At 43.2% G+C, this 17337-nt stretch overlaps 1 protein-coding gene across 1 annotated transcript in view; it reads left to right on the forward strand.

Moving 5' to 3' along the window:
- The first annotated feature begins 320 nt into the window (after window positions 1-320).
- The window catches only part of UBE2D1 (ubiquitin conjugating enzyme E2 D1), a 38323-nt gene continuing 21306 nt past the window's right edge, over window positions 321-17337 (forward strand). Inside the window, exon 1 of the mRNA XM_036735225.1 lies at window positions 321-736. Coding sequence (XP_036591120.1) covers window positions 713-736 — 24 coding nt within the window. The 5' untranslated portion in view covers window positions 321-712. The remainder of the gene's footprint in view (window positions 737-17337) is intronic.

Genomic DNA, 17337 nt, shown 5'->3' on the forward strand with positions numbered 1-17337 from the left:
CGAACAAGCAGGTGGATCTGAGCCCCAGCCGCAATATTCCACACCCATCCCAGAGAAGGGGTCAGGGGACCCAGGGTGGAATTCCGGTCCAGCCAAGCACTACCTCGCCTGACCTTGGGAAAGCCTTTTCACTCTCTGAACCTCAGTTTCCACATCTGCAAAATGGAAGTGTTGGGCTAGAGGGCCTCTAAGGTCCCTTGCAGCGATAAGTCTATTTTCCTGGGTGACTGGTTCTGCGTGTTTGTGGCCTGGCGGCGGTGGGGTGCCCCTGGCGGGGTGGGGGCTGGACTACATCCCCCAGCCGGCCCCGCGGCGTCATGGGGCGGGGCCCTCCGGGGGCGGGGCGGGGGCAGGAGGGCGCAGGCTCCTTCCCAGAAGCGGAAACAAAAGAGCCCCCGCCCGCCCGTCGCACACTCGGCTCTCGCTCGCTCGCCCGCTCCCCATCCCTCCCCGGACAGCCCGCCCGCTCACACGCACGCAGGACGCACGCACGCTCGCTCGCTCCTTTGCTCGCACACGCAGGCACGCAGGGCTCGCCCGGAGCCGCGGGGGAGTCCGTGTCCATCGGGAGGAGAAGGAACGAACGGCCGCTCGCCGAGGGGGTGTGCGCGCGCGCCTCACACTCACGCTCGGCGCTTGCACACGCACGCTGCCCTCGCCCCGCAGCCCAGCGGCCGCCTGAGGCAGGAGGAGCCCAACGCCCCCCGGACCCATGGCGCTGAAGCGGATCCAGAAGGTGGGTGTCCTCCCCCCCCCAACCCAGGGCCATAGCTCCAGAGCCCGGCATCCCCGGGAGATGGGACGGAGAAGGGACCCCTCCCGGCGCCGGAGATGCGCCAGGAAAGAACCTGTGCCGGGCGCCGGCTGTTTGGGGGTAGCTTTTATTGTTGTTTATCACTCTCCCCCCGCCCCCCGCCCGTCGGGCCGGGTTTGAATTAATGATTACTCCTCCCGATCCCACAGGGTGGGGCTTAAAATCTGGCTGCTCTCCCCGATGTCCGGGGTGGGGGTGAGCATGGTGGAGAGCGCAGGCCTCCGGTGCCTCGGGCTCGCTGGATTCCTTTCTTCTCGGCGCTCTGGCCCCTCGTGGGCTGGGAGGGAGCCCCTTTTAGGGGCAGAGTCTGGAGGCCTAGGGCTGCCCGTCCCCGCCCTCTTGCCCCTGCTCTTTGGGTGCCCCCTCCCCATCCTCCGCCTTGGGGTCACCTCGCTGGCTGCTGTCTGACCTGCCCATCGCGTTCTGACCCAGAGGCACGGGGGAGGGTAACTTGGGGGGGTGGGAGAGACACGCAGGCCGAGCAGGCTGGCTCTTCCAAAAGCACTCCTGGTTGTCTGGGGAACTTTGCTGTAAAGTTTGGGCCTCTGCTTTATGGAGCCCCCCACCCTAAGTGTGGCCCAGGCAAGGAGGCGGTTTCGTGCGCCCTCTTTGAGCCAAAGGACTCTGAGCACGGCTGTCTGAAAGCAAACCAGCTTGCTCGGCTGTCTGGGATTTGGCTTGTTTATCTGTGTGACCTTGGGCAAGTCATTTGGCTAAATGATCTCTTCCAGTGGGTAAAGAAGGGGTTGGACCAGTCCCTAGAGATCTCCAAGGTCCCCTTCCAGCCCTTAATCCCGGGATCTCATTTGCCTTCTTGGCTAGATGGCTTGGCACAAAGTTCTACATTTTCTAAGGATGTAGCCCTTTCCTCTGTGTAATGATAGGGTTAGGCCAGACCAGGGGTGCTTAACCTGGGGCCCATAGACCTCTTGGAAACAGATTTCAGGGGCTTGTGAACTTAAGGGGAAAAATCATCTTTATTTTCACTAACTCTCCAAGTGAAATTGATCAATTCCCTTTAGTTATTTAAACACATGATTCTGATAAGGGCCATAAGCTCCACCTTACTGCCATTAAGAAGCCCAGGACTCCATGAACCCCGCGGTCCCTTCCAGCCCTAAATATTGGGGTCTTCTCTGCCTTCTTATTTGCATAGTTACTCGTTTATCGCTAACCAAAGTTCAGACTGTCCAGTTATTTAGGGGTCTTCTCATCTGTAATATGAAAAGGGGTGGGATTAGATGATCTTTAAGGTCCCAGGCCCCCTTCTGGCTTTCAGTCCTCTGCGTCTGTGTATGGCTTGGTAGACATGGAGACAGTGGTTCTTAACGTGAAGTATATACTACTTTGACATTTTTAATACAATCAGAGTATTCTCTCTGGCCAAAACAGCAGGAAGGACTTCTGTCTTGGAAACAGCAGATCTGGGTTGAAAACCTGCCTTGAGACACTTCCCAGCTTTATGACCATAGGTTGTGCACTTGATTCTCAAAGCCTCAAGTTCCACTTCTCCAAAATGGGGATCATGTGTGCACCACCTCTCCCTTTTATGCCTTTCCTGCCTGTGTGATTCTTGTCTATGTTCTAGAAGTCCTTCCTAAAGGATACACCCCAGTACTGGAGCCCTTCCTCTGCGTCATGTCATGTTTCCCTGATAGCAGTGTGCATCTGTTGACCTCACCACATGACTGGCCTCCTTTTCTCTGGCATACCTTAGCCCTGCTCATAGCTTGGAGTCTGCTGCTTGTACTGAAATCATCACCTTTGCAGCCTTCTACCTAATACCTCCCACCAACTAGCCAGGTGTGCTTCTGTGACTGCTTAGGGTTGAGAGAGAGAGAGAGAGAGAGAGAGAGAGAGAGAGAGAGAGAGAGTGTGTGTGTGTGTGTGTGTGTGTGTATAGAGTCCTGCTAGTGCTACTTTCTGATGAGGGCGGGAGAAATCCAAGTAGTATTTCCCACTTCTTCCTACTGATTCCACCCCTCTTAGCAATAGTGTCTCAGAGAGCTGGGAAAATATGTGTCTTTTGTTTTCAGTTACTATCCATGGCTACATCTTTCATTAGAGAAGACAGCTAATTATTTTTGATATTTAAGGGTCATATACTTTATTTAATAAAGCTATACCTTCTGTTTTCTAAAGTGAGGAGACTAATTATTGTGTTCCAATCTTTATTTTCCTTATGTCCTGCATGACTTAGCAATGATGATGCAGTTATAAAATATTCTTGGGTCAAATGGAATATATTTTCAAAGTAAATTTCGAAGTTCCACTTTCTTCCTCAGTGAGGATTTTTCATATGATTTTGTGTGTATTTTCAGTATTTTAATGCTCATAATAACGTGGACTGTGTTCTGAAAATGGGTAACTGCTATCAAATTGCTTATAGTGTCTCAGAATAAATTTGGTGGTTGTTACACACCCTGGATAACTTTTGCACTTGATACGAAACGAAGATTAATCACCTTATATTGGTATCTCTGATTTATATAGCATTTTAAGATTTTAAAAATATTATCTCATTTACCCCCCAACAGCCTTGAGTTGTTGTTCAGTCGTGTCCGACTTTTCGTGACCCCATTTGGGATTTTTTCGGCAAAGATCCTGGAGTGAGCTGCCATTTCCGTCTTCAGCTCATTTACAGATGAGGAAACTGAGGCAAATAGAGTGAAGTGACTTGTCCAGGGTTACTCAGCTAGTAAGTGGCTGAGGCCTGATTTGAACTCAGGAAGGTGAGTCTTCCTGATTCTAGGCCTGGGGCTCTATCCACTGTGACACCTAGCTGCCCTATTATCCCCATTTTACAGATGAAGAAAAAAATGGAAGCTTAGTTTAAGTGATTTGCCCATGGTTATATGGCATGAGACAAGATCTGAACCCAGGTTTTACTTACACTCAAGTGCAACCGTCTTCCCACTAGGCTGTGCTGCCTCTGTGCTATAAGGCTTCTTTTTTTTTTTTTTTTTTTTTTGAGGAAAAGAGGTTTAAGTGACTTGCCCAGGGTCACACAGCTAGTGTCTGAGGCTGCATTTGAACTCAGGTCTTCCTGCCAACAGAGCCAGTGCTATATCCAAAGACTGTTTTCTAATAAAGTGGTCCAGTCCTGAATACTGGTCCTTTGCCATATATCCAAGCAGACATCACATGGATGCTTGTTTGGTATTTTTTTTACTTCCATGCCATATCCTATGAGTCACCTAACCTCCGTTTGCCTCAGTTTCCTCGTCTATAAAATGGAGATAATAGTTGTGGGGATAATACATGTAAACCACTCTGCAGACCCATTACTCTTGTTTCTGTTACTATTCTTACCCCTGGCAGCCCACATTTCTTTAGGGCGTTAAGCTTTGTGAGGCACGGAGCATCTATTATCTCGTGTGGTGCTAAGTGATTTAATCTAGCTTTGACATGCCATGCTACTTTCATATTTCTCCTAGAAAGGCTAGCCCTGTATTCTCTGTTTTCATAGACTGAAGTATGATACTGAGGCTAGCAAATAGCGAGGGGGTGGGCGTCTGCAGTCTCCTTAAATCCAGGGGGCCCTTTGTTGCTTGCCCACCTTAGATTTCTGCCCATTGTATTGTTCTGGCCGCCTCTGCATTTTAAATTCCTTGTAAAGAAGTTAAGCTAATGCTTACCCCACTTGCATGACATGAAATCAGGAACAGGCCTGTTGGTTTTCTGGTTCCTCTGTTGAAGAGTGAGGCAAAGCTTGTTGTGCAAATACGGCAACCCTGGTAATTATTCCCCAGTGCCTAGTTGTTCCCATAAGGGGCCTTAAAGATTGGCTTGCACATGAGCTGACTTTATAGTCAATGTTTAACAGGACAATATATGTTAATGTAGAAGAAGTATGTGTGATTGATCCTGTGCCTTTGAGCTTCCTGGTCTCCTTGTTGTCAAGCAGTGTGTGGCAGACCTTAGACAACTTTAAAGGCTTCTCAAAAATCCTCTCCACCTTCAGAACCTGGAAATTGGCCCATCATTTATAGCTGGTCTGTGTCTGGGTCATGACGGTGCTTGCCCCATGCCTTACAAAGCACCTTTCTCAGGACCATGCTGTGGGCTAAGGGAGTGGAAATCGAGCCACTGAGGCACAGATAGCCAGTCATGAAATGTAGGGCCTCGGGACTTTGTACTACCAGCCCTGTGCTGTTTTTCCACTCTAGCCAGGTAGCAAAGTATTTCTGTATGTGAACTATTCTGCACAGTGATCCCAATAGAAAGTTTTAGTGAGAAAACATTTTATAAGCTGGATTGTCGAACCAGCCTTTAATGAATAGTTGAGCTTTGTGTTGCTTTAAATGTGTTGTTTTCCCTAAAAAGGGGAGACTCATTTTTACATCCTAAAATATCAGTTCCCAGTAGAGCTCGTGTCCCATACCACCTAAGGCAGGTACTTTTCCCAAGCTGTCCGTATGTCCAGTTTGTGAAAATGGATCTGCATCCCAGACAGCGGATTCTGCCAGTAGCTTTGAACACGATCACGTGCATCAGTCAAGCAGGTATTTGAGGAAGACTCCTCTAATTCGGGAAATTTTTATCTTGGAAAAAGAAAGATCCCCAGGTTCCTTCAAGGGAGGGGACAGGGTATAACTTAAAAATGACACAGTGTGAGAAAAAAATTCATTCATCTGAGAATCTCTTACAGCCCCCTTTGTGCATTCAGATCTTTATAACTAATGTCTGATTTTCCTTTTGCCTCTAATAGCTTTTTCTTTTTTTTTCCTCCTCCTTTAAATGGTATGTGGGAAACTCCTATTGCTCACAAATTCTGATGTAGGTAGTTCTTCCTCATTGGGGTTATTAATAGCATATACCTAAATAAGACACACACACACCCTAAAACTAGGCCTCGCTGGATGCAGGATTGCCTCCAGTCAGCTGGTTGTAGGGGCTTCATTGACTGAAGTTCAAGTCTGGTTGAGTATAAGCACAAAACATATCAGTTCAATTCCACAGACAAATCTGCCCCTACCCAGTCTCCTTCAGGGCCTCCTGCATCCTTGAATAAGGGCTAGGTACTCATGAAGTGCTGCCCAAACTCTCCAGCCATCAGCTTGCTCTGAAGGTCATGAACTGACTTCTGTGTTGTTCACTTAAAGAACTTGTTTACTCTTACATACTTAATTTGCCAAGTAAACATTTATGGGTGGAATAGCACTTGGATTGCATCAGACTGAAGACCTGATATTTTACCACCCTGAGGTTTGGCTTTGATTTTCTCAGACTTCATTGATTGATTGAGAATCTGTCTGTGAGCCCTCCTCGGGTACAAGAATGTACCCGAGGAGGGCAGAGATCAGGGTCAATACTGGACTGCCTTTGGCTCCAAAGGACCCTTGGAAAGTTGGGTCACCTCTCTGGCCCTTGTCATGTTTGAATTGACTCACCCCAGAATGGCTGATTTCTAGTCCCATTCTCTGTTTCTCTTCTGGTAGACTGTCTTTGGTCTTTCTTTTCCTCCCTGAACTATTTCTTCATTTCTGATCTTACCCCCAATCAGTTTTCATACTAATGGCCAGCTGAGACTTCTGGCCTGCCCAGCTATTTATGGCCAAAGACTCCAAGGCTTAGTGGAAGGTGGTTTGATGGGGAGGAGGGAAGAGGAGGAGTAGCCTTCTAAACAACCCCCAGCAGTAAAAATAATGTGGTTGTTTTTTCTCTAGGTAGGGCTGTCTGAGATATATTTACAGTGAGTTTAGTAAGTAGTATGGTAGAGAATTGGGTGGGGAGGTGCTAGCATAGACCTGGTGGCCCGGGCTTATTTCCATCCTTCAAAAGCCAGAACTGAAATGCTGGTCTATATTTAGCATATTTGCACTGTGATAAGGTTAAAAAAAAAAAGCTTTCTCTTTTTTGGGTTTGCACACTTCAAAAACTTGTTTTCATGAAAGCCTTCATGGCTGGTTCTAGTTTGGTGTTATTTTCTCAAAATAACTTAGGCTCAGCAACCAGCAACACAGCGTCTCTCCTGCCTCGGGAATCACGACTTCCTGGGCCTCCAAAAAGAATTCTCTGGGAACTTTGGTCTGTGGAGTGTTGCTAAAGTTCATGATTTTGACTTTGTTATTTAGAAAACTACATGAGGGAACACAGTGTAATACATTCTTATACAGTTCTACCCATGGCTCCACATCTGTTGGTACAAAGTGTCATTGTTTATTATTTGCCACTAAAACTGGAAGTGTTTTGTGGCCTTGCCTGCTCTCGGATCTCCAGATTGAGAGCATTGTGCCATGGTTAGCTTTAGGAGAAACATTGGGAATTCGGTAAGTGTGTAAGTGCTGTAAAGAAAGGCAACCATGATTGTTGGAGATGGTTGTCGTGCCAGTGTACACCCCTCTTTAGAAAATAGTGCCTGTGTTTTTTAAGGTTTTTTTTTATACTTTTTAAAAAACATTGCTGTTAATTTCCAATACTCTTGTCCTCAATAGAATTCTCTTGTATCAAAGTATAGTGAGCAGAAATGATGGATACATATGTCTAATGATAGTATATACCTCATAGTGACTACACATCTAATGATAGTATATACTTCATTCGACCCATCTTTAGTCCACTACCTCTCCTGAGAAGAGATGTGTGTGTCCTCACTGGTTCCCTGTGGTCAAGATTGGGCATTTAAATTCAGCAGGCTCTGACCTGCCTTCTGATGTCTGAGTGTTTTCCTTTGCATTATCCTGACCCTCGTCTATGTTGTTCTCTTAGTTTTGTTGACTGTTGTTAGTGTCAGTTTTTTAGAACTTTCCCAAGTTTCTCTGGGTCTTCACATTTGTCATTTCTTCATTTGTCACAATAAAATTCCATCAGTTTGTTTAACAAGTCCCCAACCAATGGGTGCCTACTTTGCTGTGTGTGTTGGTGGGCTGTTGGTATTAGGAATATTATGTTAGAAATGGGAGATTTTTTTCCTCTCCCTAACTCACTTGGGGCATATGGCAGTAGTGGAATTAATGTCAAAGGACATGAGAAGTTTAGCTGGAACTTTTTCTCACCTGGGTCTACATTGTTTCCAGGAGGGCTCGGCCAGCTTGGTATTAATCAGACTACCTTCTGACAGTCTCTTCAACATTGATTCTTTTTCGTAGATTTCATTGACATGTTTTGTTTACATGTTCGTCTAGATTTCCATCTGTATCTTCCTATTTCCCTTCCCAGAGAGCCATCCTTTATAACAAAGACTTTTTTTAAAAAAGAGGAAGAAGAAACAATCCAGCCAGACTGATCAGTGTATCAAAAACCCCTGATATTGTGTGCAGTATTTCATACCAGTGCCTAACTATTTTTTAAATAATGTTTTATTGATAACATTTGTTCTTACTTCACCTAAAGTTCTATCCTCCAAAAAACCATCTTACCCAATGTTGACTATTGATGGTTTTTTAAAAATTCATGTGAGCTAGAGACTCAGTTATCTTAATTCTTGTGCACATAATCCCCAATATATTCATAAAAATATAATTGCACTCCTTTGTCTTATTATATTTTAAAACAGACCAAGATGACAAAAATGAAATAGAAATGAGTTTGAAAAATGTTTTTATGATACAAAAACCAGTTTCTGATGTTATACAATATTATCGAACATACTTTTGTTACCTTCCAAAAAGCCCTGCATATGCCCCGGCATATAGAGCAGTCTCATAAATAATGATTGTTAATAATTAATCTATTAGCTAATTTGATAAAAAAAAAAGTGAATGTCCTGGGGTTTGGGGGCTTGGTGGGTTTTGTTTGTTTGTTTTTTCAGATAATGCTTTTTGAAAGATACCCAACACACCAATGAAATAAGAGATCCTAACAGCCAGTGAATGCAATAGTTTTCAGGCAACTAACTCCATACAAGATGCTAAACAACATAAAAAAGTGAATTGCCTCTGATTCCAGCTCAGCAGAAAGTTTTCAACATAAATGCCCTTCTTCATTACCTAGCTCTGCCTGATGGGTTGTGTCACTCTTTCATTTCCTGCTCATGTCTGGATATTTACTTTTTTGAATGAGTGTGAGGACTAGCAAGGAAGCCAGTTTGAGTCGTCTGTGTCATTAGATGGGAAAGGTAGGTCAGCGACAGATTGGGAAGAGCTTGAAATGTCAACCATAGGAGTTTACGTTTGATGCCAAAAGTAAAGGGACCTACTGGAATCCATTGAGTAGGAGGTGATGTAGTTAGATATGAACTTTGGGAAAATCACTGTGACCGGTGTGTAGAAGAGAGAGCAGGATCAGGGGGAGCTCTTAGGCCAGGAAATTCGTGGAGCCCATGCACTGCTAGTTCAGGCAAGAGGTTATGAAGACTTGACCTAGGATAGGTGACTGTGTTAGTGAAAAGAAAGGAGCACGGTGTGTGAGAAGGTTGGAAAGATAGAAACCGCCCCGTCTGGCATCTGCTTGGGTACGTGGGTGTAAGGTTAATACTACAGTGTGAGTCTGGGTGACTAGAGTGATAGAAGTACCCTTAATAGAAGTTGGAAATTTGAAAGAGGAGAGAAAGATCACGTAATAAAATCCACAATGCAGATTGCAGCAACCCATCCATACCTGATCTTCTTGGATGATTCATTCTTTCCTACCCCAAGATGTAAAGGAGTAGGTGGGGCTCTTGCTCATCATCCTAGAACTCCAGGTCCACGCTCCAAGGGGCACTTTACTGCAGCTACAAATAATGTGGGGGCTGGAGCTGTGTGTGGGTGTTGGGGTGTGCATGCACGGATGATAGGAACAGAGACAAACATGGGCAGAGAGATTTCCTCAGTAGCCTTTTTGCAGCTGCTGTTGCTGTGGGTGCCTGGGTCAGGGGTGTAGGTTATAATTGCTCTGAGAAGTGAATGTCCAGTGCAGAAAAGGCAGGGTTGTAAGCTTGCACAGAAGTCAGGGTTGGGGAGGTGTTGCATTTTTCAACTGAGTAAAGGTTAGGTGTGGTACCTATTTGAGACAAGCTCTCCTACCCTTTGCTTCATCACCCCTTAAGGTGATGCCCTCCACTTTTTTGAATTTCAATTTTTTTCTACAAACAATTATTTTCTCTCCTCCTCCCCAGCTGAATAATAAAAAAAGAAAACCCTTAGGACAAATATGCATAGCTCAGCAAAACCAAGTTCTGCCTTGATGCACAAAATGTGGTTCTCAGCTGGCATTTGAAGTCCATTACTGCCCTGCCAGGAGGTGGATAGTGGGCTTTGTTTGGCATCCTCTGCAACCTGGCATTGTCATCGATCAGAGCTCTAGTCTCTCTGAGGTTTTGGCTTCTCTAATGTCACTGTGTAGACTTCCCTGGTTCTGCTCACTTCACTCTGGGTTAGTTCATTGACATTTTCTCGGTTTCTTCTGAAACTGTCCATTTCATCATTTCTTATGGTGCCATAGTATTCCATTACATTCATAAACAATAATTTGTTTAGCTCTTCCCCAATACGTGGGCAGTTCCCAGGTTTTTTTTGCTACTATGAAAAGAACTGCTATAAATATTTTTGTGCATATGAGTCTTCTTCCTCTTATTAAAAAAAGATTAAAGAATCCTTTTGGGGTATAAGCATGACTGTGCTGGCACAGGGAGCTTGTGGCAAGGAGGAGACTCCTGCTGCAGATTGGCAGCTGTTGTGCAAAATAGAGTCTGAGAGGGTCTTGTGACTTGCCAGGGCTTCATTCCCAGTATGTGCAAAAGCAGTACTTGAGGCCAGGTGTTCCCGAGCCTGAGGTGGGCTATCTCCCCATTGCTTCCTTGCTTCATCTCTTCAACAGCAATAATTAGGTCAGATAGGAAGGTACCATATTATCCTTACCCACCACAGCCATACCCTCTGCTCTTCACCCCGCCCCCCCAAGTTGTCCCAGAATTTCCCCTCTTGCCCAGAATTACTCCAGGTAATTCTGGACTTTAGAGCACTGGTTCTGGAATCAGCACAATCCAAGTTCAAATGTGGCCTCAGACACTTTCTAGTTGTGTGACCCTCTCTAGTTGGGTAAGTCATTTAACCTTCTTTGCCTCAGTTTCCTTATCTGTAAAATGAGCCGGAGAAGGAAATGGCAAACCATTTCAGTATGTTTGCCAAGAAAACCCCAAATAGGGTTGAGAAGAGTCAGATGTAATTGAACAACAAACCAAACCCAAATTGCAAGCTATGGCTCTGACAGGGATGACATCCACCATTGCCTACTTTCCCCTCTTCCTTCAGTGTAACAACTTGTTTATACTTTTTAGAAACTGCCATGGCCAGATTGGACATATACTTCAGCCAGGGAAAGACTGAAGCCCCACAAAATTTGGATGAGGGCCTTTTCTATGGCGGGGCAGTTGCCTAGTGGCAGCCCAGGTCTGCCAACCCTTAGTTTGATTAGTGCAGTGAAATTATTGGGAAAACTCCAGTGTTTTGTATTTGTCTGGGAAAAGGCCAGGCAGCTGTTTGATTTGTAGAAATTCTGCCATGACTACCATTGAGGAAGTTCTGTATCTGAAAGCATTTCTGCCAGTTCTTTTTTTGACTTTTTTTTTTTTTTAAATCTTGAAATAGCTACTGTCCATTGCATATAAGTGGATCAGAGTCTGAAATGAAAGTACAAGAAATGTTTATGTATAAGCAAGCCAACCATAGCTCATATGCCCCTGTAGTGGAAACACCCAGCAAGGAAATCCAGTAAGAATTGTTCCCTTGTTGTAGGAGTGGGAGGGTCTGAGGAGAGCTGTGGAGACAGCTAGCTGCCTGTTGGCCTGACTGATGGTTTTTGAAATGAGTCAATAGTGGGTGTTTTTTAGTCTTTGTGGCTCTGAGTTGCAATTAAATTAGTACTCCAAACATCACTGCTGACATGGACACTAGTCCTTTACATTGTATGGAATATAAATTGTCAGAAAATCTTGAGGCCAAGAAACAACAAAAGGGCCCATTTAATAGGTTGGTTGTTTTTTTTTTATTAATTTGCACAGTTTGGAATAAATATTTGTAGGTTACCATCACACTTGAGTAATTGAAGGTGAATAATAGTTGAGTAAGACAATTTTATAACATCTTAAAAAAATAAAAGTAATATGCACCTCCACAACTGCCTTTAAACTGTTGCTAGCCTTCTGGGAGCTTGGCAGTTTCTTCGATCTCTTGCCTCGCTCAGTTCCCATTTATTCGATTACCTGCTTTGTATTAGTTTACCTTGTCTGCTTTTAGATTTTAAGTTCCTCAGGGGCAGAACCTATGTGTAGATTGGTTTAGCATAGAACACTTGGCATATTGTGTGACTTTTGTAAATAATGTTATGTGGGCAATTTCAAATTCAACCTGGGCCCTCTCATTAGTATTTTCATTATGTGGAGTTAAATATGAGAGCCTTGGAAATGTAAAGGCTGCGTGGGCTTTAAAATAGACCGTTTTGTTTCTTTTTGATTTCCTGTCAGCCCTTGTAAACCGAACATTACTATACCGCCTCTGGCTTAACCAACGTCTCATCCTCTATCTTCAAATTTTGGGTACAAATATCTTTCAGTACCCTTAGAAAAGGATTGGAGAATGGTTTGACCAGCAGGGCTGATGCTTTTTGTGTGGTGTGCCTTTAAACGGTGATTGGAATTCGTGTTTGATTTGCATATTCCTCCTTGTACATGTTCAGGGACCACCTGCCAAGCCACTAGAATGGGAGCTTTTGAGGGTGGAGACTTTTCAGCTTTTTTTGTCCTTCTGTCCCTATCGTTCAGCACAGTGGGCCGGTGCAGCAAGGGTTCAGTGTTTGGTGATTGCCGATCATTTCTATTTGGTGGGAAAACAGGGCTTATTTAGAAAAAGTAAGAGGTATAATGCAAATCTCTTCCTCATGATTGAAAAGTCCTTAGAACTATAATAATTAGCAGTGGTTAGATTGACTTTATGAGATGCTGTATGCTCAGGGTCACGTTAAAGGAAGTCACAGATAGAAGCTTTCTGGAGATTTTACACAGACATTATCGACAACCAGTTAGGTATATTTGAGTTTGCCAGTTAGGTATATTTATATTAAGATTTATTAACAACAAATTGTTTATTATATAAATAAATGTTATTAGTAGTAAATTATAATTAAATTTGCCAGTTAGGTATATTTATATTACAGCTAATTATTATATAAATAAATGTTATTAGTAGTAAATTATAATTAAATTTACCAGTTAGGTATGTTTCAGTATTTGTAAAATAGCAGGCCTATTGAATGATGAGACTAGTACTGTAAGCCAGAGGTGCCAGTATATAGTCTTACATTACAGTGACACTTTGTATGTTATAAATCAACTACCAACTTATCCCTCCTCTCTTTCACTCGAATGGGTGTAATGTCAAAAAGACTTAGTTCTTGACTCCATCTATGACTGTCTTGCTACCTGCCCCCCTTCCCTTTATCAAATTGGTCAATATTAGAGAGTAGTAAATCTTCTCCTAAGTGAAATTCAGTCCAATCTCCAGGGTGTGTCTTGTGTAAGGTATATGTGTGGTCTTACGCTATACTGCTAAGGTATATGTGTGGTCTTCTACGCTTGTGGCATTTAGGATCAAACCATAATAGCTCATTTCCTTCTCTTTTAATAAAATTGGAAGTGTGACCTAGTTTAAAGGAAATATTTCTGGTTTGCCCACAGTGTTGAAACACCGTGTCTGTTGTCTCTCTGTTAGGAGTAGCAGTGATACCCTTCGTTACATTTAAGAAGTTTATTCTTGTTTTTATTTTTGTACACAAGTTTACTTAATGAAGTTTTGTTGTTTGTAAAGCATCACTTCTGTGTTTCCAGCGATGGCTTTTGTAATAGAAATGAATGGATTTGGCCAAAATGATAGGGCCATCACTTAAGAGGAATAAGGTAGGAAATCTCCTTTCAGAATTTGACTTCCACATTCATGTTGTTTGCCATCGCTCATAATAACCTCAACGTTAATGTCCTTTATACCATTTTTATCATCTTTTTTAAGCTTCAGAAGAGTCACGTGGGTTATTGAAACAGTTCCTTCTGATTCAGTAATACCAGTACTTAAATCTCAAAAAGATCGAAGAAATGAACTCAAGTGGACAAAATGATATCCAGCTGCTCTTTTTGTAGTGGCTAAGAATGGGAAACCAAAAAGGAACACCTCTCATTTGGGAAACGGCTGAACAAATTATGATACAATATGGTAGTCCAGTAGATAGAGCACTGGGACGGGAGTCAGGAAGACCTGAGTTCAAATCTGACCTGAGACAGTAGCTTTGTGACCCCAGGCATGACACATAACTTGTCTGCCTTGGTTTTCTCATGTACAAATTGGGGATAATAATAGTAACTCCCCAGAGTTGTCTGAGAATAAAATCAGATGACATTTGTAAAGCACTTAAAATGAGATATAAATCCTGTTAATGTAATGGAACACTATTGTGAGGTAAGAAATGCTGAAAGGGGTAGGTTCAGAGAAACCAAGGGAAGGTTTTATATATATTCATACATATATACACATATATGCACATATTTATTTTTAATATTTGTCACTCAGTTCCATAAGATTGAGTTCCAAATTTTCCCCCTATCTCTCCCCTCCCCCCACTCCAAGACAGTGTGTAATTTGTAAAGAATTAGAACCAGTGGGAGAAGCCACAAGAAAGAAGAAACAACAAAAAAACGAGAGAACAAATAATATACTTTGATCTGCATTCAGACTCCATAGTTCTTTTTCTGGATGTGGATAGCATTTTCCTTTATGAGCCTTTTGGAGTTGTCTTAGATCTTTGCATTGCTAAAAAGAGATAAATCTATCAAAGTTAGTCATCTCACAGTGTGGCTTTTACCGTGTACAGTGTTCTCCTGGTTCTGCTCACTTCACTCAGCATCAGTTCATATAAATCTTTCCAGGTTTTTCTGAAGTCTGCCTGCTTATGATTTCTTATAGCACAGTAGTATTCTATGACATTCATATACCACAACTTGTTCAGCCATTCCCCAACTGATGGGCATTCTCTCAATTTCCAGTTCTTTGCTACTACAAAAAGAGCTGCTGCAAATATTTTTTGTACACGTGGGTCCTTTTCCCATTTTTATGATCTCTTTGGGATACAGACCTGGAAGTAGTATTGCTAGGCTAAAGGTTATACACTTTTATAGCCCTTTGGGCATAGTTCCAAATTGCTCTCCAGAATGGTTGGATTAGTTCACAACTCCAACAGTGCATTAGGGAAATCAAGGAAGATTTTCTGAAATGATGCAGAGTGAATTGAGTAGAACCTGGAGAACAGTATATACAGTAGCATTCCCATTTTGAAAGATTAAGGCCATTAGGTGGTACAGGGGATATTGTGGTGTTGAATTCAGGCAGACAAGAGTTCCAATTCTGCTCCAGGTGCTTATCAGCTAGCTGCAGGCCCCTAAGCAGGTTGAGTTTTAGCTTCCTTAGCAGTGTAACAGGGATAATGATGGCACCTACCTCACAAGGTTGTTGTAAGGATCACATGAGTTAACCCGTGGTGTACTTTGCAAACCTTAAAGCACCACATTAATGTTAGGCATTACTGTTCTCTAGATATCATCCTAGGTGTCAAAGAATTCTGATCAATGCAATGACCAGCCGTGATTCCAGAGAACCGGTGATGAACTGGCCTTCCCACCTCTTCACCGTTGGATGCTGAACTCCCATGATTGGCTGACCCAGAATATTCTTTTTTAAATACCCAGAGGTCACCCCCTGGTTTCCTCATAATAGTAGCATCCGTTTAGCATTTTTTGTTGGTACTAAATGGAGTTCCAAATGCTATTTGGATGTAAATCTGGGTTTGTGGGGCCCTTGCAATAGCTGTGGTCCACAGTTTGGGTCATAGGATCCTTGAACCAGAACTGGAAGAGACCTCCAGGCCATCCAACAAGTCCCACTTTCCCATTTTACAGATGCGGAAACTGTGACTCAGGAATTTTAAGCGACTTGCCCAAGGAGGTAGTAAGTGTAAGGGAACCAACCATTGGTTATCTTATCTGAAGTTACATAAGGAGAGAACTAATTCTTATTATTTCTGTTTCTGAACTGAATTTGGCTTTTCTCCAAATTCCAAAATTTGTGTTGGCGTGATGCTTGTAATTAATTACTTGCTAGTCTTCTTGAAGTGTAGCTTGGCTTTTGAAATGCTTTCCCTTCTTTAGATTGTATCATTAGATATAGTCATTCTTTAAATCGCCGTAATACAATATGAATGAGTTCAGTCTTATAATATGGTTACCAAATTAACCTGGCATATTAAATAGGTGGCTTTTATAACCGAGAGAAGAAAAGTTACAGTGAAAAGAATACTGGATTCAGTCAGAAGCCTCAGATTTGAGTCCTGGCTCTGCTCCTTATCATCTGCCTCTATGACCTTGGACAAGGGACTTCAGCTCCTCACCCCTTTCTTCATCTGTAAAATGGGTTCATAGATAGGGATGCTGAAAGGATTGGATTCGATGGCGTACAAGCTTTCTGCTAGAAGCCCTTAGTCCTGTCGTCTGAATTTATTTATTTTAAAAATATTTGTCCTAAACAGACTGAGCTCATTTTTTACCCTTCTTTCCTTACTCACTACCTACAAATAAAAATATGATGCCAAGAAGGACCATACCCACCTGGCTGTGCAGGCAAAAACGAATGCATCAATGTCCGGGTTTAATAAAGAATTTTTAAACTGCGTGATCTGGAGTAGATAATTCAGAATATGGCCCAAAAACTGAAGAAATTGATGTGGAAAGGCTCCCTGCCCATGGGTGTCTCCTGGACTTCTGTGTAACAGCAGACTGTGGAGAGAAGTACACAAATTGACCTTGGAAGATGAATACCCTGACCTCAAATGATGCAATCTTATCTTTGTCCTCCAGTCTGAGATCACACGAGTACAAGTCATGTTTTCAGATGGGAGCTCTTTATTTGGAAACCCAGTTGTTTGAGATAGTGCATTCACTGGGCAAAAACTAACATCCATGTACCAAACACATTATTTCACTGAAGAAGATACAAATCATTTCTCGACTTTTGAAGGAACCTCACATATCAACCGAGCCTGACATATGGTCCTGTGAATACCTCTAGAGAGACACAGCTCACTTTTTGTGGCAGCCCATTCTAATTTGGGAAAAGAATCATTGTTGAAAAGATTTTCATACTGAGCTGTATATAACCTGTAACTTCTTCCTGGTTTACATACCCTCTGAGGCATTAATGTTCCATCCCTTCCAGCTTACCCTAGACTTTCAGAGTTGTTTCTCATCAGGCTAAACAGCCCCACTTCCTTCAGTAGATATTCAGGGGAGCTTGCCCATTCTGAATGCCCTTCTCTGGCCTTGCCCTGGCTTGTTAGTGGTCTTTCCTAAGTTGTAGCCCATAGACTAAACACATACACTAGCACCCTAGAGGTGACCTAGAGTAAGTGTTCAGCAGGATCAAAATTAGTTGTTCCCCTTGTGGGGGCCCTCATGTTTGTATTCATGCAGCTGAAGAGCCTGTTTGGTGGACTGGCCTGCCACGTATGGTGCTACTGAGTTTACAGTGCTAAAGTGAGAGGATTGGTTTGAACTCAGTGGCCTATGA

Source organism: Trichosurus vulpecula, chromosome 8 (genome assembly GCF_011100635.1).
Source record: "Trichosurus vulpecula isolate mTriVul1 chromosome 8, mTriVul1.pri, whole genome shotgun sequence".
NCBI lineage: Eukaryota > Metazoa > Chordata > Mammalia > Diprotodontia > Phalangeridae > Trichosurus > Trichosurus vulpecula.